This window comes from Haliotis asinina, chromosome 8 (assembly GCF_037392515.1).
Source record: "Haliotis asinina isolate JCU_RB_2024 chromosome 8, JCU_Hal_asi_v2, whole genome shotgun sequence".
NCBI lineage: Eukaryota > Metazoa > Mollusca > Gastropoda > Lepetellida > Haliotidae > Haliotis > Haliotis asinina.
In genome coordinates this window covers 66,276,316-66,300,524 of record NC_090287.1, presented here as the reverse complement: position 1 = coordinate 66,300,524, position 24,209 = coordinate 66,276,316, and the positions used below count along the sequence as shown (strand labels likewise).

The window sequence follows — 24,209 nt, the reverse complement described above, 5'->3', positions numbered from 1 at the left end:
ACGGGTGATGTGTCCCTCACCAGTACAGGCAGAGCTGGGTTAGGGGTTCTAGGGGTAATGTTTCCCTCACCAGTAGAGGCAAAGCCGGGTTAGGGGTTCTAGGGGTAATGTTTCCCTCACCAGTACAGGCAAAGCTGGATTAGGGGTTCTAGGGGTAATGTGTCCCTAACCAGTACAGGCAAAGCTGGGTTAGGGGTTCTAGGGGTAATGTGTCCCTCACCAATACAGGCAAAGCCGGGTTAGGGGTTCTAGGGGTGATGTGTCCCTCACCAATACAGGCAAAGCTGGGTTAGGGGTTCTAGGGGTGATGTGTCCCTCACCAGTACCGACAAAGCTGGGTTAGGGGTTCTAGGGGTAATGTGTCCCTCACCAGTACAGGCAAAGCTGGGTTAGAGGTTCTAGGGGTAATGTTTCCCTCACCAGTACAAGCAAAGCTGGGTTAGGGGTTCTACGGGTGATGTGTCCCTCACCAGTACAGGCAGAGCTGGGTTAGGGGTTCTAGGGGTAATGTTTCCCTCACCAGTAGAGGCAAAGCCGGGTTAGGGGTTCTAGGGGTAATGTTTCCCTCACCAGTACAGGCAAAGCTGGATTAGGGGTTCTAGGGGTAATGTGTCCCTCACCAGTACAGGCAAAGCTGGGTTAGGGGTTCTAGGGGTAATGTGTCCCTCACCAGTACAGGCAAAGCTGGATTAGGGGTTCTAGGGGTAATGTGTCCCTAACCAGTACAGGCAAAGCTGGGTTAGGGGTTCTAGGGGTAATGTGTCCCTCACCAATACAGGCAAAGCCGGGTTAGGGGTTCTAGGGGTGATGTGTCCCTCACCAATACAGGCAAAGCTGGGTTAGGGGTTCTAGGGGTAATGTGTCCCTCACCAGTACAGGCAAAACCGGGTTAGGGGTTCTAGGGGTGATGTTTCCCTCACCAGTACAGGCAAAGCCGGGTTAGGGGTTCTAGGGGTGATGTGTCCCTCACCAGTACCGACAAAGCTGGGTTAGGGGTTCTAGGGGTAATGTGTCCCTCACCAGTACAGGCAAAGCTGGGTTAGAGGTTCTAGGGGTAATGTTTCCCTCACCAGTACAAGCAAAGATGGGTTAGGGGTTCTACGGGTGATGTGTCCCTCACCAGTACAGGCAGAGCTGGGTTAGGGGTTCTAGGGGTAATGTTTCCCTCACCAGTAGAGGCAAAGCCGGGTTAGGGGTTCTAGGGGTAATGTTTCCCTCACAAGTACAAGCAAAGCTGGGTTAGGGGTTCTACGGGTGATGTGTCCCTCACCAGTACAGGCAGAGCTGGGTTAGGGGTTCTAGGGGTAATGTTTCCCTCACCAGTAGAGGCAAAGCCGGGTTAGGGGTTCTAGGGGTAATGTTTCCCTCACCAGTACAGGCAAAGCTGGATTAGGGGTTCTAGGGGTAATGTGTCCCTCACCAGTACAGGCAAAGCTGGGTTAGGGGTTCTAGGGGTAATGTGTCCCTCACCAGTACAGGCAAAGCTGGATTAGGAATTCTAGGGGTAATGTGTCCCTAACCAGTACAGGCAAAGCTGGGTTAGGGGTTCTAGGGGTAATGTGTCCCTCACCAATACAGGCAAAGCCGAGTTAGGGGTTCTAGGGGTGATGTGTCCCTCACCAATACAGGCAAAGCTGGGTTAGGGGTTCTAGGGGTAATGTGTCCCTCACCAGTACAGGCAAAACCGGGTTAGGGGTTCTAGGGGTGATGTTTCCCTCACCAGTACAGGCAAAGCCGGGTTAGGGGTTCTAGGGGTGATGTGTCCCTCACCAGTACCGACAAAGCTGGGTTAGGGGTTCTAGGGGTAATGTGTCCCTCACCAGTACAGGCAAAGCTGGGTTAGAGGTTCTAGGGGTAATGTTTCCCTCACCAGTACAAGCAAAGCTGGGTTAGGGGTTCTACGGGTGATGTGTCCCTCACCAGTACAGGCAGAGCTGGGTTAGGGGTTCTAGGGGTAATGTTTCCCTCACCAGTAGAGGCAAAGCCGGGTTAGGGGTTCTAGGGGTAATGTTTCCCTCACCAATACAGGCAAAGCTGGATTAGGGGTTCTAGGGGTAATGTGTCCCTCACCAGTACAGGCAAAGCTGGGTTAGGGGTTCTAGGGGTAATGTGTCCCTCACCAGTACAGGCAAAGCTGGATTAGGGGATCTAGGGGTAATGTTTCCCTCACCAATACAGGCAAAGCCGGGTTAGGGGTTCTAGGGGTGATGTGTCCCTCACCAATACAGGCAAAGCTGGGTTAGGGGTTCTAGGGGTAATGTGTCCCTCACCAGTACAGGCAAAACCGGGTTAGGGGTTCTAGGGGTGATGTTTCCCTCACCAGTACAGGCAAAGCCGGGTTAGGGGTTCTAGGGGTAATTTTATAGTGGACCATTATGAATGATAGCTTGAAAGCAACTTCTTGAAAGTCTTGTTAGTGGCGGTTTCGTGCCGGATTCTGAGGGTGTGGGTTCGATTCCCAGATGGGACACAAATATGACACATGTTGCATTTGGCCACTTTCTAAATGGCGGGGTGGTGGGGTAGCATAGTGGTTAAGGCGTTCGTTGGTCACGCCGAAGACCCGGGTTCGATTCCCCACATGGGTACAATGTGTGAAGCCCATTTTCTTCAGGGTTAGGGGTTCTAGGGGTAATGTGTCCCTCATCAATACAGGCAAAGCCGGGTTAGGGGTTCTAGGGGTGATGTGTCCCTCACCAGTACAGGCAAAGCCGGGTTAGCAGTTCTAGGGGTGATGTGTCCCTCACCAGTACAGGCAAAGCTGGGTTAGGGGTTCTAGGGGTAATGTGTCCCTCACCAATACAGGCAAAGCTGGGTTAGGGGTTCTAGGGGTAATGTGTCCCTCACCAGTACAGGCAAAGCTGGATTAGGGGATCTAGGGGTAATGTGGCCCTAACCAATACAGGCAAAGCCGGGTTAGGGGTTCTAGGGGTGATGTGTCCCTCACCAATACAGGCAAAGCTGGGTTAGGGGTTCTAGGGGTAATGTGTCCCTCACCAGTACAGGCAAAACCGGGTTAGGGGTTCTAGGGGTGATGTTTCCCTCACCAGTACAGGCAAAGCCGGGTTAGGGGTTCTAGGGGTGATGTGTCCCTCACCAGTACCGACAAAGCTGGGTTAGGGGTTCTAGGGGTAATGTGTCCCTCACCAGTACAGGCAAAGCTGGGTTAGAGGTTCTAGGGGTAATGTTTCCCTCACCAGTACAAGCAAAGCTGGGTTAGGGGTTCTACGGGTGATGTGTCCCTCACCAGTACAGGCAGAGCTGGGTTAGGGGTTCTAGGGGTAATGTTTCCCTCACCAGTAGAGGCAAAGCCGGGTTAGGGGTTCTAGGGGTAATGTTTCCCTCACCAGTACAGGCAAAGCTGGATTAGGGGTTCTAGGGGTAATGTGTCCCTCACCAGTACAGGCAAAGCTGGGTTAGGGGTTCTAGGGGTAATGTGTCCCTCACCAGTACAGGCAAAGCTGGATTAGGGGTTCTAGGGGTAATGTGTCCCTAACCAGTACAGGCAAAGCTGGGTTAGGGGTTCTAGGGGTAATGTGGCCCTCACCAATACAGGCAAAGCCGGGTTAGGGGTTCTAGGGGTGATGTGTCCCTCACCAATACAGGCAAAGCTGGGTTAGGGGTTCTAGGGGTAATGTGTCCCTCACCAGTACAGGCAAAACCGGGTTAGGGGTTCTAGGGGTGATGTTTCCCTCACCAGTACAGGCAAAGCCGGGTTAGGGGTTCTAGGGGTAATGTGTCCCTCACCAATACAGGCAAAGCCGGGTTAGGGGTTCTAGGGGTGATGTGTCCCTAACCAGTACAGGCAAAGCCGGGTTAGGTGTTCTAGGGGTAATGTTTCCCTCACCAGTACAGGCAAAGCTGGATTAGGGGTTCTAGGGGTAATGTGTCCCTCACCAGTACAGGCAAAGCTGGGTTAGGGGTTCTAGGGGTAATGTGTCCCTCACCAGTAGAGGCAAAGCTGGATTAGGGGATCTAGGGGTGATGTGTCCCTCACCAATACAGGCAAAGCCGGGTTAGGGGTTCTAGGGGTGATGTGTCCCTCACCAATAGAGGCAAAGCTGGGTTAGGGGTTCTAGGGGTAATGTGTTCCTCACCAGTACAGGCAAAGCTGGATTAGGGGTTCTAGGGGTAATGTGTCCCTCACCAGTACAGGCAAAACCGGGTTAGGGGTTCTAGGGGTGATGTTTCCCTCACCAGTACAGGCAAAGCCGGGTTAGGGGTTCTAGGGGTAATTTTATAGTGGACCATTATGAATGATAGCTTGAAAGCAACTTCTTGAAAGTCTTGTTAGTGGCGGTTTCGTGCCTGATTCTGAGGGTGTGGGTTCGATTCCCAGATGGGACACAAATATGACACATGTTGCATTTGGCCACTTTCTAAATGGCGGGGTGGTGGGGTAGCATAGTGGTTAAGGCGTTCGTTGGTCACGCCGAAGACCCAGGTTCGATTCCCCACATGGGTACAATGTGTGAAGCCCATTTTCTTCAGGGTTAGGGGTTCTAGGGGTAATGTGTCCCTCACCAGTACAGGCAAAGCTGGATTAGGGGATCTAGGGGTAATGTGTCCCTCACCAATACAGGCAAAGCTGGGTTAGGGGTTCTAGGGGTAATGTGTCCCTCACCAGTACAGCCAAAACCGGGTTAGGGGTTCTAGGGGTGATGTTTCCCTCACCAGTACAGGCAAAGCCGGGTTAGGGGTTCTAGGGGTAATGTTTCCCTCACCAATACAGGCAAAGCCGGGTTAGGGGTTCTAGGGGTGATGTGTCCCTCACCAATACAGGCAAAGCTGGATTAGGGGTTCTAGGGGTGATGTGTCCCTCACCAATACAGGCAAAGCCGGGTTAGGGGTTCTAGGGGTGATGTGTCCCTCACCAATAGAGGCAAAGCTGGGTTAGGGGTTCTAGGGGTGATGTGTCCCTCACCAATACAGGCAAAGCTGGGTTAGGGGTTCTAGGGGTAATGTGTCCCTCACCAGTACAGGCAAAACCGGGTTAGGGGTTCTAGGGGTGATGTTTCCCTCACCAGTACAGGCAAAGCCGGGTTAGGGGTTCTAGGGGTAATTTTATAGTGGACCATTATGAATGATAGCTTGAAAGCAACTTCTTGAAAGTCTTGTTAGTGGCGGTTTCGTGCCGGATTCTGAGGGTGTGGGTTCGATTCCCAGATGGGACACAAATATGACACATGTTGCATTTGGCCACTTTCTAAATGGCGGGGTGGTGGGGTAGCATAGTGGTTAAGGCGTTCGTTGGTCACGCCGAAGACCCGGGTTCGATTCCCCACATGGGTACAATGTGTGAAGCCCATTTTCTTCAGGGTTAGGGGTTCTAGGGATAATGTGTCCCTCATCAATACAGGCAAAGCCGGGTTAGGGGTTCTAGGGGTGATGTGTCCCTCACCAGTAGAGGCAAAGCCGGGTTAGCAGTTCTAGGGGTGATGTGTCCCTCACCAGTACAGGCAAAGCTGGGTTAGGGGTTCTAGGGGTAATGTGTCCCTCACCAGTACAGGCAAAACCGGGTTAGGGGTTCTAGGGGTGATGTTTCCCTCACCAGTACAGGCAAAGCCGGGTTAGGGGTTCTAGGGGTAATGTGTCCCTCACCAATACAGGCAAAGCCGGGTTAGGGGTTCTAGGGGTGATGTGTCCCTAACCAGTACAGGCAAAGCCGGGTTAGGTGTTCTAGGGGTAATGTTTCCCTCACCAGTACAGGCAAAGCTGGATTAGGGGTTCTAGGGGTAATGTGTTCCTCACCAGTACAGGCAAAGCTGGGTTAGGGGTTCTAGGGGTAATGTGTCCCTCACCAGTAGAGGCAAAGCTGGATTAGGGGATCTAGGGGTGATGTGTCCCTCACCAATACAGGCAAAGCCGGGTTAGGGGTTCTAGGGGTGATGTGTCCCTCACCAATAGAGGCAAAGCTGGGTTAGGGGTTCTAGGGGTAATGTGTCCCTCACCAGTACAGGCAAAGCTGGATTAGGGGTTCTAGGGGTAATGTGTCCCTCACCAGTACAGGCAAAACCGGGTTAGGGGTTCTAGGGGTGATGTTTCCCTCACCAGTACAGGCAAAGCCGGGTTAGGGGTTCTAGGGGTAATTTTATAGTGGACCATTATGAATGATAGCTTGAAAGCAACTTCTTGAAAGTCTTGTTAGTGGCGGTTTCGTGCCTGATTCTGAGGGTGTGGGTTCGATTCCCAGATGGGACACAAATATGACACATGTTGCATTTGGCCACTTTCTAAATGGCGGGGTGGTGGGGTAGCATAGTGGTTAAGGCGTTCGTTGGTCACGCCGAAGACCCGGGTTCGATTCCCCACATGGGTACAATGTGTGAAGCCCATTTTCTTCAGGGTTAGGGGTTCTAGGGGTAATGTGTCCCTCACCAGTACAGGCAAAGCTGGATTAGGGGATCTAGGGGTAATGTGGCCCTCACCAATACAGGCAAAGCTGGGTTAGGGGTTCTAGGGGTAATGTGTCCCTCACCAGTACAGGCAAAACCGGGTTAGGGGTTCTAGGGGTGATGTTTCCCTCACCAGTACAGGCAAAGCCGGGTTAGGGGTTCTAGGGGTAATGTGTCCCTCACCAGTACAGGCAAAGCCGGGTTAGGGGTTCTAGGGGTGATGTGTCCCTAACCAGTACAGGCAAAGCCGGGTTAGGTGTTCTAGGGGTAATGTTTCCCTCACCAGTACAGGCAAAGCTGGATTAGGGGTTCTAGGGGTAATGTGTCCCTAACCAGTACAGGCAAAGCTGGGTTAGGGGTTCTAGGGGTAATGTGTCCCTCACCAGTAGAGGCAAAGCTGGATTAGGGGATCTAGGGGTGATGTGTCCCTCACCAATACAGGCAAAGCCGGGTTAGGGGTTCTAGGGGTGATGTGTCCCTCACCAATAGAGGCGAAGCTGGGTTAGGGGTTCTAGGCGTAATGTGTCCCTCACCAGTACAGGCAAAGCTGGATTAGGGGTTCTAGGGGTAATGTGTCCCTCACCAGTACAGGCAAAGCTGGGTTAGGGGTTCTAGGGGTAATGTGTCCCTCACCAGTACAGGCAAAGCTGGATTAGGGGATCTAGGGGTAATGTGTCCCTCACCAATACAGGCAAAGCCGGGTTAGGGGTTCTAGGGGTGATGTGTCCCTCACCAGTACAGGCAAAGCTGGGTTAGAGGTTCTAGGGGTAATGTTTCCCTCACCAGTACAAGCAAAGCTGGGTTAGGGGTTCTACGGGTGATGTGTCCCTCACCAGTACAGGCAGAGCTGGGTTAGGGGTTCTAGGGGTAATGTTTCCCTCACCAGTAGAGGCAAAGCCGGGTTAGGGGTTCTAGGGGTAATGTTTCCCTCACAAGTACAAGCAAAGCTGGGTTAGGGGTTCTACGGGTGATGTGTCCCTCACCAGTACAGGCAGAGCTGGGTTAGGGGTTCTAGGGGTAATGTTTCCCTCACCAGTAGAGGCAAAGCCGGGTTAGGGGTTCTAGGGGTAATGTTTCCCTCACCAGTACAGGCAAAGCTGGATTAGGGGTTCTAGGGGTAATGTGTCCCTCACCAGTACAGGCAAAGCTGGGTTAGGGGTTCTAGGGGTAATGTGTCCCTCACCAGTACAGGCAAAGCTGGATTAGGGGTTCTAGGGGTAATGTGTCCCTAACCAGTACAGGCAAAGCTGGGTTAGGGGTTCTAGGGGTAATGTGTCCCTCACCAATACAGGCAAAGCCGGGTTAGGGGTTCTAGGGGTGATGTGTCCCTCACCAATACAGGCAAAGCTGGGTTAGGGGTTCTAGGGGTAATGTGTCCCTCACCAGTACAGGCAAAACCGGGTTAGGGGTTCTAGGGGTGATGTTTCCCTCACCAGTACAGGCAAAGCCGGGTTAGGGGTTCTAGGGGTGATGTGTCCCTCACCAGTACCGACAAAGCTGGGTTAGGGGTTCTAGGGGTAATGTGTCCCTCACCAGTACAGGCAAAGCTGGGTTAGAGGTTCTAGGGGTAATGTTTCCCTCACCAGTACAAGCAAAGCTGGGTTAGGGGTTCTACGGGTGATGTGTCCCTCACCAGTACAGGCAGAGCTGGGTTAGGGGTTCTAGGGGTAATGTTTCCCTCACCAGTAGAGGCAAAGCCGGGTTAGGGGTTCTAGGGGTAATGTTTCCCTCACCAATACAGGCAAAGCTGGATTAGGGGTTCTAGGGGTAATGTGTCCCTCACCAGTACAGGCAAAGCTGGGTTAGGGGTTCTAGGGGTAATGTGTCCCTCACCAGTACAGGCAAAGCTGGATTAGGGGATCTAGGGGTAATGTTTCCCTCACCAATACAGGCAAAGCCGGGTTAGGGGTTCTAGGGGTGATGTGTCCCTCACCAATACAGGCAAAGCTGGGTTAGGGGTTCTAGGGGTAATGTGTCCCTCACCAGTACAGGCAAAACCGGGTTAGGGGTTCTAGGGGTGATGTTTCCCTCACCAGTACAGGCAAAGCCGGGTTAGGGGTTCTAGGGGTAATTTTATAGTGGACCATTATGAATGATAGCTTGAAAGCAACTTCTTGAAAGTCTTGTTAGTGGCGGTTTCGTGCCGGATTCTGAGGGTGTGGGTTCGATTCCCAGATGGGACACAAATATGACACATGTTGCATTTGGCCACTTTCTAAATGGCGGGGTGGTGGGGTAGCATAGTGGTTAAGGCGTTCGTTGGTCACGCCGAAGACCCGGGTTCGATTCCCCACATGGGTACAATGTGTGAAGCCCATTTTCTTCAGGGTTAGGGGTTCTAGGGGTAATGTGTCCCTCACCAGTACAGGCAAAGCTGGATTAGGGGATCTAGGGGTAATGTGTCCCTCACCAATACAGGCAAAGCTGGGTTAGGGGTTCTAGGGGTAATGTGTCCCTCACCAGTACAGCCAAAACCGGGTTAGGGGTTCTAGGGGTGATGTTTCCCTCACCAGTACAGGCAAAGCCGGGTTAGGGGTTCTAGGGGTAATGTTTCCCTCACCAATACAGGCAAAGCCGGGTTAGGGGTTCTAGGGGTGATGTGTCCCTCACCAATACAGGCAAAGCTGGGTTAGGGGTTCTAGGGGTGATGTGTCCCTCACCAATACAGGCAAAGCCGGGTTAGGGGTTCTAGGGGTGATGTGTCCCTCACCAATAGAGGCAAAGCTGGGTTAGGGGTTCTAGGGGTGATGTGTCCCTCACCAATACAGGCAAAGCTGGGTTAGGGGTTCTAGGGGTAATGTGTCCCTCACCAGTACAGGCAAAACCGGGTTAGGGGTTCTAGGGGTGATGTTTCCCTCACCAGTACAGGCAAAGCCGGGTTAGGGGTTCTAGGGGTAATTTTATAGTGGACCATTATGAATGATAGCTTGAAAGCAACTTCTTGAAAGTCTTGTTAGTGGCGGTTTCGTGCCGGATTCTGAGGGTGTGGGTTCGATTCCCAGATGGGACACAAATATGACACATGTTGCATTTGGCCACTTTCTAAATGGCGGGGTGGTGGGGTAGCATAGTGGTTAAGGCGTTCGTTGGTCACGCCGAAGACCCGGGTTCGATTCCCCACATGGGTACAATGTGTGAAGCCCATTTTCTTCAGGGTTAGGGGTTCTAGGGATAATGTGTCCCTCATCAATACAGGCAAAGCCGGGTTAGGGGTTCTAGGGGTGATGTGTCCCTCACCAGTAGAGGCAAAGCCGGGTTAGCAGTTCTAGGGGTGATGTGTCCCTCACCAGTACAGGCAAAGCTGGGTTAGGGGTTCTAGGGGTAATGTGTCCCTCACCAGTACAGGCAAAACCGGGTTAGGGGTTCTAGGGGTGATGTTTCCCTCACCAGTACAGGCAAAGCCGGGTTAGGGGTTCTAGGGGTAATGTGTCCCTCACCAATACAGGCAAAGCCGGGTTAGGGGTTCTAGGGGTGATGTGTCCCTAACCAGTACAGGCAAAGCCGGGTTAGGTGTTCTAGGGGTAATGTTTCCCTCACCAGTACAGGCAAAGCTGGATTAGGGGTTCTAGGGGTAATGTGTTCCTCACCAGTACAGGCAAAGCTGGGTTAGGGGTTCTAGGGGTAATGTGTCCCTCACCAGTAGAGGCAAAGCTGGATTAGGGGATCTAGGGGTGATGTGTCCCTCACCAATACAGGCAAAGCCGGGTTAGGGGTTCTAGGGGTGATGTGTCCCTCACCAATAGAGGCAAAGCTGGGTTAGGGGTTCTAGGGGTAATGTGTCCCTCACCAGTACAGGCAAAGCTGGATTAGGGGTTCTAGGGGTAATGTGTCCCTCACCAGTACAGGCAAAACCGGGTTAGGGGTTCTAGGGGTGATGTTTCCCTCACCAGTACAGGCAAAGCCGGGTTAGGGGTTCTAGGGGTAATTTTATAGTGGACCATTATGAATGATAGCTTGAAAGCAACTTCTTGAAAGTCTTGTTAGTGGCGGTTTCGTGCCTGATTCTGAGGGTGTGGGTTCGATTCCCAGATGGGACACAAATATGACACATGTTGCATTTGGCCACTTTCTAAATGGCGGGGTGGTGGGGTAGCATAGTGGTTAAGGCGTTCGTTGGTCACGCCGAAGACCCGGGTTCGATTCCCCACATGGGTACAATGTGTGAAGCCCATTTTCTTCAGGGTTAGGGGTTCTAGGGGTAATGTGTCCCTCACCAGTACAGGCAAAGCTGGATTAGGGGATCTAGGGGTAATGTGGCCCTCACCAATACAGGCAAAGCTGGGTTAGGGGTTCTAGGGGTAATGTGTCCCTCACCAGTACAGGCAAAACCGGGTTAGGGGTTCTAGGGGTGATGTTTCCCTCACCAGTACAGGCAAAGCCGGGTTAGGGGTTCTAGGGGTAATGTGTCCCTCACCAGTACAGGCAAAGCCGGGTTAGGGGTTCTAGGGGTGATGTGTCCCTAACCAGTACAGGCAAAGCCGGGTTAGGTGTTCTAGGGGTAATGTTTCCCTCACCAGTACAGGCAAAGCTGGATTAGGGGTTCTAGGGGTAATGTGTCCCTAACCAGTACAGGCAAAGCTGGGTTAGGGGTTCTAGGGGTAATGTGTCCCTCACCAGTAGAGGCAAAGCTGGATTAGGGGATCTAGGGGTGATGTGTCCCTCACCAATACAGGCAAAGCCGGGTTAGGGGTTCTAGGGGTGATGTGTCCCTCACCAATAGAGGCGAAGCTGGGTTAGGGGTTCTAGGGGTAATGTGTCCCTCACCAGTACAGGCAAAGCTGGATTAGGGGTTCTAGGGGTAATGTGTCCCTCACCAGTACAGGCAAAGCTGGGTTAGGGGTTCTAGGGGTAATGTGTCCCTCACCAGTACAGGCAAAGCTGGATTAGGGGATCTAGGGGTAATGTGTCCCTCACCAATACAGGCAAAGCCGGGTTAGGGGTTCTAGGGGTGATGTGTCCCTCACCAGTACAGGCAAAGCTGGGTTAGAGGTTCTAGGGGTAATGTTTCCCTCACCAGTACAAGCAAAGCTGGGTTAGGGGTTCTACGGGTGATGTGTCCCTCACCAGTACAGGCAGAGCTGGGTTAGGGGTTCTAGGGGTAATGTTTCCCTCACCAGTAGAGGCAAAGCCGGGTTAGGGGTTCTAGGGGTAATGTTTCCCTCACAAGTACAAGCAAAGCTGGGTTAGGGGTTCTACGGGTGATGTGTCCCTCACCAGTACAGGCAGAGCTGGGTTAGGGGTTCTAGGGGTAATGTTTCCCTCACCAGTAGAGGCAAAGCCGGGTTAGGGGTTCTAGGGGTAATGTTTCCCTCACCAGTACAGGCAAAGCTGGATTAGGGGTTCTAGGGGTAATGTGTCCCTCACCAGTACAGGCAAAGCTGGGTTAGGGGTTCTAGGGGTAATGTGTCCCTCACCAGTACAGGCAAAGCTGGATTAGGGGTTCTAGGGGTAATGTGTCCCTAACCAGTACAGGCAAAGCTGGGTTAGGGGTTCTAGGGGTAATGTGTCCCTCACCAATACAGGCAAAGCCGGGTTAGGGGTTCTAGGGGTGATGTGTCCCTCACCAATACAGGCAAAGCTGGGTTAGGGGTTCTAGGGGTAATGTGTCCCTCACCAGTACAGGCAAAACCGGGTTAGGGGTTCTAGGGGTGATGTTTCCCTCACCAGTACAGGCAAAGTCGGGTTAGGGGTTCTAGGGGTGATGTGTCCCTCACCAGTACCGACAAAGCTGGGTTAGGGGTTCTAGGGGTAATGTGTCCCTCACCAGTACAGGCAAAGCTGGGTTAGAGGTTCTAGGGGTAATGTTTCCCTCACCAGTACAAGCAAAGCTGGGTTAGGGGTTCTACGGGTGATGTGTCCCTCACCAGTACAGGCAGAGCTGGGTTAGGGGTTCTAGGGGTAATGTTTCCCTCACCAGTAGAGGCAAAGCCGGGTTAGGGGTTCTAGGGGTAATGTTTCCCTCACCAATACAGGCAAAGCTGGATTAGGGGTTCTAGGGGTAATGTGTCCCTCACCAGTACAGGCAAAGCTGGGTTAGGGGTTCTAGGGGTAATGTGTCCCTCACCAGTACAGGCAAAGCTGGATTAGGGGATCTAGGGGTAATGTTTCCCTCACCAATACAGGCAAAGCCGGGTTAGGGGTTCTAGGGGTGATGTGTCCCTCACCAATACAGGCAAAGCTGGGTTAGGGGTTCTAGGGGTAATGTGTCCCTCACCAGTACAGGCAAAACCGGGTTAGGGGTTCTAGGGGTGATGTTTCCCTCACCAGTACAGGCAAAGCCGGGTTAGGGGTTCTAGGGGTAATTTTATAGTGGACCATTATGAATGATAGCTTGAAAGCAACTTCTTGAAAGTCTTGTTAGTGGCGGTTTCGTGCCGGATTCTGAGGGTGTGGGTTCGATTCCCAGATGGGACACAAATATGACACATGTTGCATTTGGCCACTTTCTAAATGGCGGGGTGGTGGGGTAGCATAGTGGTTAAGGCGTTCGTTGGTCACGCCGAAGACCCGGGTTCGATTCCCCACATGGGTACAATGTGTGAAGCCCATTTTCTTCAGGGTTAGGGGTTCTAGGGGTAATGTGTCCCTCATCAATACAGGCAAAGCCGGGTTAGGGGTTCTAGGGGTGATGTGTCCCTCACCAGTACAGGCAAAGCCGGGTTAGCAGTTCTAGGGGTGATGTGTCCCTCACCAGTACAGGCAAAGCTGGGTTAGGGGTTCTAGGGGTAATGTGTCCCTCACCAATACAGGCAAAGCTGGGTTAGGGGTTCTAGGGGTAATGTGTCCCTCACCAGTACAGGCAAAGCTGGATTAGGGGATCTAGGGGTAATGTGGCCCTCACCAATACAGGCAAAGCCGGGTTAGGGGTTCTAGGGGTGATGTGTCCCTCACCAATACAGGCAAAGCTGGGTTAGGGGTTCTAGGGGTAATGTGTCCCTCACCAGTACAGGCAAAACCGGGTTAGGGGTTCTAGGGGTGATGTTTCCCTCACCAGTACAGGCAAAGCCGGGTTAGGGGTTCTAGGGGTGATGTGTCCCTCACCAGTACCGACAAAGCTGGGTTAGGGGTTCTAGGGGTAATGTGTCCCTCACCAGTACAGGCAAAGCTGGGTTAGAGGTTCTAGGGGTAATGTTTCCCTCACCAGTACAAGCAAAGCTGGGTTAGGGGTTCTACGGGTGATGTGTCCCTCACCAGTACAGGCAGAGCTGGGTTAGGGGTTCTAGGGGTAATGTTTCCCTCACCAGTAGAGGCAAAGCCGGGTTAGGGGTTCTAGGGGTAATGTTTCCCTCACCAGTACAGGCAAAGCTGGATTAGGGGTTCTAGGGGTAATGTGTCCCTCACCAGTACAGGCAAAGCTGGGTTAGGGGTTCTAGGGGTAATGTGTCCCTCACCAGTACAGGCAAAGCTGGATTAGGGGTTCTAGGGGTAATGTGTCCCTAACCAGTACAGGCAAAGCTGGGTTAGGGGTTCTAGGGGTAATGTGTCCCTCACCAATACAGGCAAAGCCGGGTTAGGGGTTCTAGGGGTGATGTGTCCCTCACCAATACAGGCAAAGCTGGGTTAGGGGTTCTAGGGGTAATGTGTCCCTCACCAGTACAGGCAAAACCGGGTTAGGGGTTCTAGGGGTGATGTTTCCCTCACCAGTACAGGCAAAGCCGGGTTAGGGGTTCTACGGGTGATGTGTCCCTCACCAGTACCGACAAAGCTGGGTTAGGGGTTCTAGGGGTAATGTGTCCCTCACCAGTACAGGCAAAGCTGGGTTAGAGGTTCTAGGGGTAATGTTTCCCTCACCAGTACAAGCAAAGCTGGGTTAGGGGTTCTACGGGTGATGTGTCCCTCACCAGTACAGGCAGAGCTGGGTTAGGGGTTCTAGGGGTAATGTTTCCCTCACCAGTAGAGGCAAAGCCGGGTTAGGGGTTCTAGGGGTAATGTTTCCCTCACCAGTACAGGCAAAGCTGGATTAGGGGTTCTAGGGGTAATGTGTCCCTCACCAGTACAGGCAAAGCTGGGTTAGGGGTTCTAGGGGTAATGTGTCCCTCACCAGTACAGGCAAAGCTGGGTTAGGGGTTCTAGGGGTAATGTGTCCCTCCCCAGTACAGGCAAAGCTGGATTAGGGGATCTAGGGGTAATGTTTCCCTCACCAATACAGGCAAAGCCGGGTTAGGGGTTCTAGGGGTGATGTGTCCCTCACCAATACAGGCAAAGCTGGGTTAGGGGTTCTAGGGGTAATGTGTCCCTCACCAGTACAGGCAAAACCGGGTTAGGGGTTCTAGGGGTGATGTTTCCCTCACCAGTACAGGCAAAGCCGGGTTAGGGGTTCTAGGGGTAATTTTATAGTGGACCATTATGAATGATAGCTTGAAAGCAACTTCTTGAAAGTCTTGTTAGTGGCGGTTTCGTGCCGGATTCTGAGGGTGTGGGTTCGATTCCCAGATGGGACACAAATATGACACATGTTGCATTTGGCCACTTTCTAAATGGCGGGGTGGTGGGGTAGCATAGTGGTTAAGGCGTTCGTTGGTCACGCCGAAGACCCGGGTTCGATTCCCCACATGGGTACAATGTGTGAAGCCCATTTTCTTCAGGGTTAGGGGTTCTAGGGGTAATGTGTCCCTCATCAATACAGGCAAAGCCGGGTTAGGGGTTCTAGGGGTGATGTGTCCCTCACCAGTACAGGCAAAGCCGGGTTAGCAGTTCTAGGGGTGATGTGTCCCTCACCAGTACAGGCAAAGCTGGGTTAGGGGTTCTAGGGGTAATGTGTCCCTCACCAATACAGGCAAAGCTGGGTTAGGGGTTCTAGGGGTAATGTGTCCCTCACCAGTACAGGCAAAGCTGGATTAGGGGATCTAGGGGTAATGTGGCCCTCACCAATACAGGCAAAGCCGGGTTAGGGGTTCTAGGGGTGATGTGTCCCTCACCAATACAGGCAAAGCTGGGTTAGGGGTTCTAGGGGTAATGTGTCCCTCACCAGTACAGGCAAAGCTGGGTTAGGGGTTCTAGGGGTAATGTGTCCCTCCCCAGTACAGGCAAAGCTGGATTAGGGGATCTAGGGGTAATGTTTCCCTCACCAATACAGGCAAAGCCGGGTTAGGGGTTCTAGGGGTGATGTGTCCCTCACCAATACAGGCAAAGCTGGGTTAGGGGTTCTAGGGGTAATGTGTCCCTCACCAGTACAGGCAAAACCGGGTTAGGGGTTCTAGGGGTGATGTTTCCCTCACCAGTACAGGCAAAGCCGGGTTAGGGGTTCTAGGGGTAATTTTATAGTGGACCATTATGAATGATAGCTTGAAAGCAACTTCTTGAAAGTCTTGTTAGTGGCGGTTTCGTGCCGGATTCTGAGGGTGTGGGTTCGATTCCCAGATGGGACACAAATATGACACATGTTGCATTTGGCCACTTTCTAAATGGCGGGGTGGTGGGGTAGCATAGTGGTTAAGGCGTTCGTTGGTCACGCCGAAGACCCGGGTTCGATTCCCCACATGGGTACAATGTGTGAAGCCCATTTTCTTCAGGGTTAGGGGTTCTAGGGGTAATGTGTCCCTCATCAATACAGGCAAAGCCGGGTTAGGGGTTCTAGGGGTGATGTGTCCCTCACCAGTACAGGCAAAGCCGGGTTAGCAGTTCTAGGGGTGATGTGTCCCTCACCAGTACAGGCAAAGCTGGGTTAGGGGTTCTAGGGGTAATGTGTCCCTCACCAATACAGGCAAAGCTGGGTTAGGGGTTCTAGGGGTAATGTGTCCCTCACCAGTACAGGCAAAGCTGGATTAGGGGATCTAGGGGTAATGTGGCCCTCACCAATACAGGCAAAGCCGGGTTAGGGGTTCTAGGGGTGATGTGTCCCTCACCAATACAGGCAAAGCTGGGTTAGGGGTTCTAGGGGTAATGTGTCCCTCACCAGTACAGGCAAAACCGGGTTAGGGGTTCTAGGGGTGATGTTTCCCTCACCAGTACAGGCAAAGCCGGGTTAGGGGTTCTAGGGGTAATGTGTCCCTCACCAATACAGGCAAAGCCGGGTTAGGGGTTCTAGGGGTGATGTGTCCCTAACCAGTACAGGCAAAGCCGGGTTAGGTGTTCTAGGGGTAATGTGTCCCTCACCAGTACAGGCAAAGCTGGGTTAGGGGTTCTAGGGGTAATGTGTCCCTCACCAGTAGAGGCAAAGCTGGATTAGGGGATCTAGGGGTGATGTGTCCCTCACCAATACAGGCAAAGCCGGGTTAGGGGTTCTAGGGGTGATGTGTCCCTCACCAATAGAGGCGAAGCTGGGTTAGGGGTTCTAGGGGTAATGTGTCCCTCACCAGTACAGGCAAAGCTGGATTAGGGGTTCTAGGGGTAATGTGTCCCTCACCAGTACAGGCAAAGCTGGGTTAGGGGTTCTAGGGGTAATGTGTCCCTCACCAGTACAGGCAAAGCTGGATTAGGGGATCTAGGGGTAATGTGTCCCTCACCAATACAGGCAAAGCCGGGTTAGGGGTTCTAGGGGTGATGTGTCCCTCACCAATACAGGCAAAGCTGGGTTAGGGGTTCTAGGGGTAATGTGTCCCTCACCAGTACAGGCAAAGCCGGGTTAGGGGTTCTAGGGGTGATGTGTCCCTCACCAGTACAGGTAAAGCCGGGTTAGGGGTTCTAGGGGTAATGTTTCCCTCACCAGTACAGGCAAAGCTGGATTAGGGGTTCTAGGGGTAATGTGTCCCTCACCAGTACAGGCAGGGCTCTACATTGCGAGTGAAACAGTCGCATATGCGAGTGAAACAGTCGCATATGCGAGTGAATTTTCGAAGTGGCGACTAAAAATAATAAAACAGTTATGAAATGGCGACTGCTACATTTGGTGTCATTAACTTCCATCCTTAAACAATTTGCCTCAGATAATAACAACACATTATTCTTAAAACGATTGCAGTTTTTATTCATCATGATAATCAGTTCATTTCCGAGTTTACAAAAATAGATATCTAGGTCACACAAAGGGAGGTAAGCGAATGCAAATGAGATCCCAAGATTCATTGCTCGAGCATGCGCAAAACTGCTAACCTAGTTTTTACACTCTATATATAGACATCTTATGTCAAAAATACGCTAAGGGCGTAAGCCATATGCAAATTAGGTTTCCCAAAACTCAATTCGTCTTGGTGAACATGCGCAAAGCTGCAACCTTATACTTCCGTGTTTAACCATGGCAACGAAGAAAACAAACCCTAGACCGATATCGGCCTATTTTTCCAAACCCCAAACAACAAAAATCTTGAATGAACAAACTCAAGTTGGCAGTGAAAAGAAACAAAATGATAACCAGACTACTGTTGAAACACAGAAAGAAAGTAAGCCATCAGTTAATGTGCGTGAATTCAGACCACTTTGGCTGTCAATTTTTTCATGGCTTCGTTATGACAAAGAACAAAATACAATGCATTGTGACTTTTGTCGACAGGCCGGTCGTCATTTGGCAGGCAACACAGACTTTGTAGATGGAACTAACAAGTTCAAACGGGAAAACATTCACGCTCACAGCATTAGCGTGAGACATGGAAAGTGCCGTGATCATATTGTTAATAAATCGGGCAAACTATCGTTTGAAACCTCAACCATTGCAAAACAATTTTTGGAGGCTGAAGTGAAGTCTAATGAAAAGGATCTCACAGATCTAACAATAAAGTTTAACACTGTGTATTGCATAGGGAAGGAAGAGATGTCTTTTACTAAACTAAAACCTTTGCTGTTGCTTCAGCGTAAAAATGGGCTCCCGGTGACACCTGCTTACAGTAATGATGTTAGGTGTGGAGAAATGTTGGCAACCATTGCAAGTACAATCAGAGATGAGACAATGGACCTTATCAATGACTCACATTACTTATCAGTTATGATTGATGGTGCCACAGACTCTTCTGTGTCAGAAAATGAAGTGATCTATGTAAGAACAGTATTAAATGGCAAAGCAGAAAACAAACTTGTTGAAGTTATTGCCATCGAACATGGTCATGCTGAGGGTGTTATCTCTGCTACTAAATCAGCTCTTTCGAGAGTAGGAATCAGTGATGAAACATTGACATCTAGAATTGTTGGGTTTTGTGCCGATGGAGCGAATGTCAATATGGGCCAGAGGAATGGTGTTGTTTCACTGTTACGACATGATGTTCCCCATTTAATAGATTTCCACTGCATGGCACACAGGCTGGAGTTAGTGTGGCAGACACAACTATGTACATAGGGATTTTATTATTTTAATGTTTTCTGTTCTGTATATGTATATCTGTAGGCTGCTTAATAGGTCATGTGTCCCTCAAGCCCTTAACGAACCCAAGCCATGACGTGATCAACTGATTGGCCAAGCTAAACCTCCAAATTAAAATCTTTGTCTAATAGCCTGCACTCTGCACAAAGTCACCACACAGACAAGTTGACAGACACTTGACAAATCAGGTTAGTTTAATATATCTCTGTATATTTATATCATTTCACTTATATGTTGTAATAAGTTAAATATGTTCTATTAAACTACACTAGGCGTCTGAAATTGCCTAAATGTCATCCATTATCTATAAACATAAATATGCTAAACCAGGCTTAGCAGTTGTAAGGTTCCTTTTGTAATTACTAACAACTTTTCTATATCTTTGTGCTTGCGTGCATGAGAAATTTAAGTCCAAATGTGTTGTAGAATAGTCCTATTTTAATTCTGTCGTTTAGGTATGTGTATACAATATGTGCATATAACATTTCACACAGCACATAAGTTTTAAGCGTCTTACTCTTAGTTATGATAATAATTACATTTTATTCAGATATATTCGGGATACAGACTGTTGCTTAGCTCGGTTGTCACCCCAGTCTCACCCACAGGGTAGGCTCATTGTTTGAATCATTCATTTCTGGTTTGCATTATTATCCATGTATTCCATTAACTACTAGCATATCCATTACAGTAAAACACTGTAATATAGATCAGTTACCATCTAACCCATGTATTGTGTAAACAAGTTCGTGACCTTGTTTAACTTAGAATGTTTATTCATATACGTCTTGTTATGCACTCAATAGGATAAGTCGTAACTTTATCGTGTATTTCATGTTTGCTAGTCTGTTTATAGCCACTGGTAATAAGTATTGCACACTGATGATTTTATGTACTATTCATTGTATCACTATTTCTGTAAATATTTCAGGGTGACTTATCGACCACGAAAATAAAGATTGCTCTGGCAATAGCTCACACCCGTAGCGTGTGTTTGTCGTCTGTACATTCACTGCCCTGCTACATTAGCCCTTTTGAAGCTTCAGAAACAATCCCCTATTATGCAGTCAGTCAACGACTGCCTACATCTCATTTGGAAGACTTACCACTTCAGTCCCAAAAGCAAAAGAGAACTCAAGATGATAGGAGAGGAACTTGAAGCCAGGATATATTCACCAGCCCCAGTGAAGGGTACCAGATGGGTTCCCCACTTAGACAGGGCAATGAGGGTCTTTCTACAAGGAAAGAAAGATGAAGATTTGGCCACAGGTCATGGACAGTATACAGCAGTCTATACACATATGGAAAGTCTGGCTGCATCATCATCTAATGCAGATATTGCAGGAAGAGGAAAGAAAATACACAAACAAATGAAAGATTTGGTGTTCACAGGGTTTTGTCATTTCATGTCTGATCTCTTTGGTGAGGTGGCTTTGCTGAGCCTGAAACTACAGTCTAGTACTCTGATTCTTCCTACAGCAGTTGCATCCATCCAGGATTGTCTGGAAACCATCACATGCATGAAACAGGATTACATTCCAGGGGGACTGTACGAGAAATTTGGGCTGTGTATTGAAAGCCAAGAAAATCTCCCGGGTCCAATCAAATTTCAAGGCATTGAAATGACTGGTAGTGTTGGTGTGGCCAAAGAAGAACTGAACAAACATGTTGCATCTACCGTTGACATCACCATCAAGGAGTTGGAGTCCAGGTTTGAGAATCTGCTTGGTTCAAATACAAATGAAGGGGCCCAAGGCGCTGTGAAGAGCTTCAAGGTGTTTAATCATGACACCTGGCCAGAGAGTAAACGGGAACTTGTACACTTTGGAAATCATGAAATAGATGTTCTGTGTGATTGGTTCAGAGTCCCCCTTGTCTCTGCTGGATGCAATGTGGAGGCACTTCAGACAGAGTGGAGGCAGATGAAAGTCTTCGTGGCAAACACCTTCAAGGATAAATCTTACTCTGATCTCTGGCAAATCCTACTCAGCAAGGATCCATACAAAACAGATTTCTGCAATATACTTCATATTGTGAGGATCATGTTAACCCTTGCGATTAGCTCTGCTGAATGTGAACGGGCTTTCTCAGCTCAGAAAAGAATTAAAAGTGATGTTAGGAGCTGCTTGTCTGTGCAAAGACTGTCTGATTTGATTTTGATTTCATCAGAAGGCCCTGAACTTGCTGAGTTTAACCCAGAGAGGTCCGTTAATAAATGGATGTCTAATGGCAAGAGAAGGATTGCTGGTGGCCCTGGACAAACAGATTGGTCAAAGAACATTGTGACTGTGAAACCAAAGTGTGAAGACAAAATCTGAGTCCTCAGTGGCAGTTATAGAAAAGCAGGAAACTTTAGTCAGTAGTTAAATATGTCTGCATTTAATTGAAGTTTCTTTGATACAGTGACACTTGACAAAGTTAAAATTTTTCTGAAACAGGATGTCATTCTGAAGCTTCAGATCCGGAATACCCAGTCCTGCTAAAGCAATCATTTTTCTTATCATTATGATGTAATATGTTCAATGTTAATAGTTAACTCAAAGTAAGCCAGTTACTATGTGTGTTGATACCTCATAAAGTAGCTTCCAGATGGCATATTTCTTTTGAAATAGTTTGTTTTTGAATCACTATACAGAGTGAGGAAATAAAACAAAACGTTGGTTGGAACTGTAGTAGTTTATTCACAAAATACTAGGTGTAATACCACCACATGTGTCTGGCTAGTAAATTATCTATTTGGCTAGTAAAAGAAAAAAATTGCTAGTCAAAGGTCAACTAAATAAAATTATGTCCGTAGAGCCCTGACAGGCAAAGCTGGGTTAGGGGTTCTAGGGGTAATGTGTCCCTCACCAGTACAGGCAAAGCTGGATTAGGGGATCTAGGGGTAATGTTTCCCTCACCAATACAGGCAAAGCCGGGTTAGGGGTTCTAGGGGTGATGTGTCCCTCACCAATACAGGCAAAGCTGGGTTAGGGGTTCTAGGGGTAATGTGTCCCTCACCAGTACAGGCAAAGCCGGGTTAGGGGTTCTAGGTGTAATGTGTCCCTCACCAATACAGGCAAAGACGGGTTAGGGGATCTAGGGGTAATTTTATAGTGGACCATTATGAATGATAGTTTGAAAGCAACTTCTTGAAAGTCTTGTTAGTGACTAGAGTAACCACTTACGTATGGTAAGTAGCATTTCAGTACACAAGCTTTGCATCAGTTGGTGAATTAGTTTATAGTTCTATATGTTTGGGAAATGTGTACTGATGTAGCAGACAGGTCATGTCTTGACTGTAAAGGGCAGCATTGTGGCTTTCAGCTAGTAAGGATATAATATACACAGTGTTCACAGTAAGTTTTGTATGAGTGTGTGCAGAAATAATATCATAAATGTGTAGTCCAAATCTTTTGCTTGTGAAATTTTAATTATAATCCTAAACATTTCAAATTTTTTGGCTTTTTTTGTGTTTTTGTTTTAAGAAACTTTTCAAAATGAAGTAAATCAGAATCTATGCATCCAAATCAAGCATGCAAAAAACTGTTTGTTCAGTTTTTGCGTGAAAAAGGCAGGTTCATGCATTAACACGGACACTGGTATATATTAGGTATTCCTGATCAAATGAGCATTTGTGTTTGAGGATATTATATCTATTGTACTTAGTGGTTTCATTTTACCACTATAGATACTGCATGCCAGTGTGGAGATGAAGGGGCAAGAAATAGCCCACAAATGTGAAAAATAAATCAAGAAGCTGTTATCCATAAGATTTGTCTTGTATCGCCCAATAAGAGGTCACTCAGCTGGGTTAGTATTAATGCATATTTGCATATAAGACCGTTGATGAGTTTTAAGTCATATACACGCATCATGTCATCATGTCTAACGGCTGGTTTGTGACTCTCAGTTATCACTACATGTGTATGCCACATAAATAAAATGGAGGCCTGGATGTTGATAATCGTGCAATTAGACAATGGTCGGCCCTCCTTCCCCAGTCTACCCCAGCGACACGTATGCCCAACGATGAACAATGTGATTATTCCTGCCCACGAGATGGAACTCAGAAACGCCTTCCAACAATGTACCAACAGGGAATGGGGAGGGGATGGGTATATAAGTGTTACTTCTTATGACTACAGTTCTCTGAGGCCAAAATCACGCCATTCACGCACTCGCGGCTCCTAGTCCCACTATAGCCACGCCTACCATGGGTAGATAACGGGTTCTGTGGCACTTTTCCAGAAATTGGTATCAATTCTGAACAAAATCGCGTCTGCCCATGTCACAAATTAGTCAGGATGCACAGTGTTGTCAGAAAAAGACCGACACATACCTTGTTAGCAAACACACGTCCTGAGCGGAATTCAAACTAGTGCCCGTCGTCTGCTCGATCATCGGCAGAGCCGTTGGAGCGCGCATACCGCTGATTCAACAAAATACCCGTTTACTGGGCTATCACGTAGAATTACCTCCCTTTGGCCATCACCGAAACACGTGTTGGGCGGTGAATCAAAGGATCTGGAATTGTGAGCGTGGGGAGGTGAATAGGGCCTGGAATAGTGAGGGTTGAAATGTGAATGGAAGGGCCAGAAATAGTGAGGGTAGAGAGGTGAATAAAAGGTCTGAATAATAGTCAGGGTTTGGAGGGTGAATAGAAGGGCCTGGGATACTGAGGACTGGGAGGTGAATAAGAAAGGCCAGAAATAGCGAGGGTAGGGAGGTGAATAGAAAGGCGTGAAATAGTGAGGATAGGGAGGTGAACAGAAGGGCCTGAAATAGTGAGGGCTTGGAGGTGAATAGAAGGGCCAGAAATAGTAAGGGTTTAGGAGGTGAATAGAAAGGCGTGAAATAGTGAGTGTTGGGAGGTGAATACGAAAGGCGTGAAATAGTAAGGGTTTGGGAGGTGAATAGAAAGGGCCTGAAATAATGAGTGTTGGGAGGTGAATAGAAATGTGTGAAATTGTGAGGGTTGGGAGGTGAACAGAAGGTCCAGATATAGTGAGGGCTGGGAGGTGAATAAGAAAGCCATGAAATAGTGAGGGCTGCGAGGTGAATAGAAAGGCGTGAAAAAGTAAGGGTTGGGAGGTGAACAGATGGGCCTGAAATCCTGAGCGTTGGTAGAAGATGAAATGACTTGAAATAGTGAGGGCTGGTGAAGAGAAGGGCCTGAAATAGGTAGTGAGGTTTGTGGGGGTGAATAGAACGGCCTGAAATAGAGAGGGTTATGAGATTAATAGAAGGGCCAGAAATATTGAGGGTTTGAGAGGTGAATGAAAGGGCGTGTTATAGTGTCTAATTCAGGACAGCCATCGTCCAAATGTTTTTAAAATCCCTAAACTATGTAACCCAGCTGTATGAGACTTATTTGTTATTATTTAATCTCCATTCTTAATTTTTATCACCACCACACCGTACAGTGTCTTGTCAGCTACCCTGTTCCTCTTTGTCACTTCCACTAATTACTCTATGTGGTCTTTATTGGTCATCCTCACTGGCTGTGTCTGTCATCACATCAACTGTAGAAGGAAGGGCTATTGTTTCTCTATCTGTCCATTGTTGAATCTTTGCCTGTCCATTGTTGTTAAAAACTGCATATA

The 24,209-nt window shown here is 49.1% G+C and overlaps 2 protein-coding genes across 4 annotated transcripts in view; one reads left to right on the top strand and one right to left on the bottom strand.

Moving 5' to 3' along the window:
• LOC137294705 (2-aminoethylphosphonate--pyruvate transaminase-like) overlaps nucleotides 1–23,141 on the bottom strand; it is a 62,752-nt gene extending 39,611 nt beyond the window's left edge. For 2 of the 3 annotated variants that reach the window (XR_010957529.1, XM_067825780.1), the window contains exon 1: nucleotides 22,946–23,141. The gene's annotated coding sequence lies outside the window, so the exon portion shown is untranslated. The remainder of the gene's footprint in view (nucleotides 1–22,945) is intronic. The other variant, XM_067825781.1, reaches the window with a different exon arrangement.
• LOC137295357 (zinc finger protein 862-like) lies at nucleotides 19,764–20,942 on the top strand. The gene has a single exon (XM_067826671.1). The coding sequence runs from the start codon at nucleotides 19,764–19,766 to the stop codon at nucleotides 20,940–20,942; it is 1,179 nt and encodes a 392-aa protein (XP_067682772.1).
• Nucleotides 23,142–24,209: the final 1,068 nt, after the last annotated feature.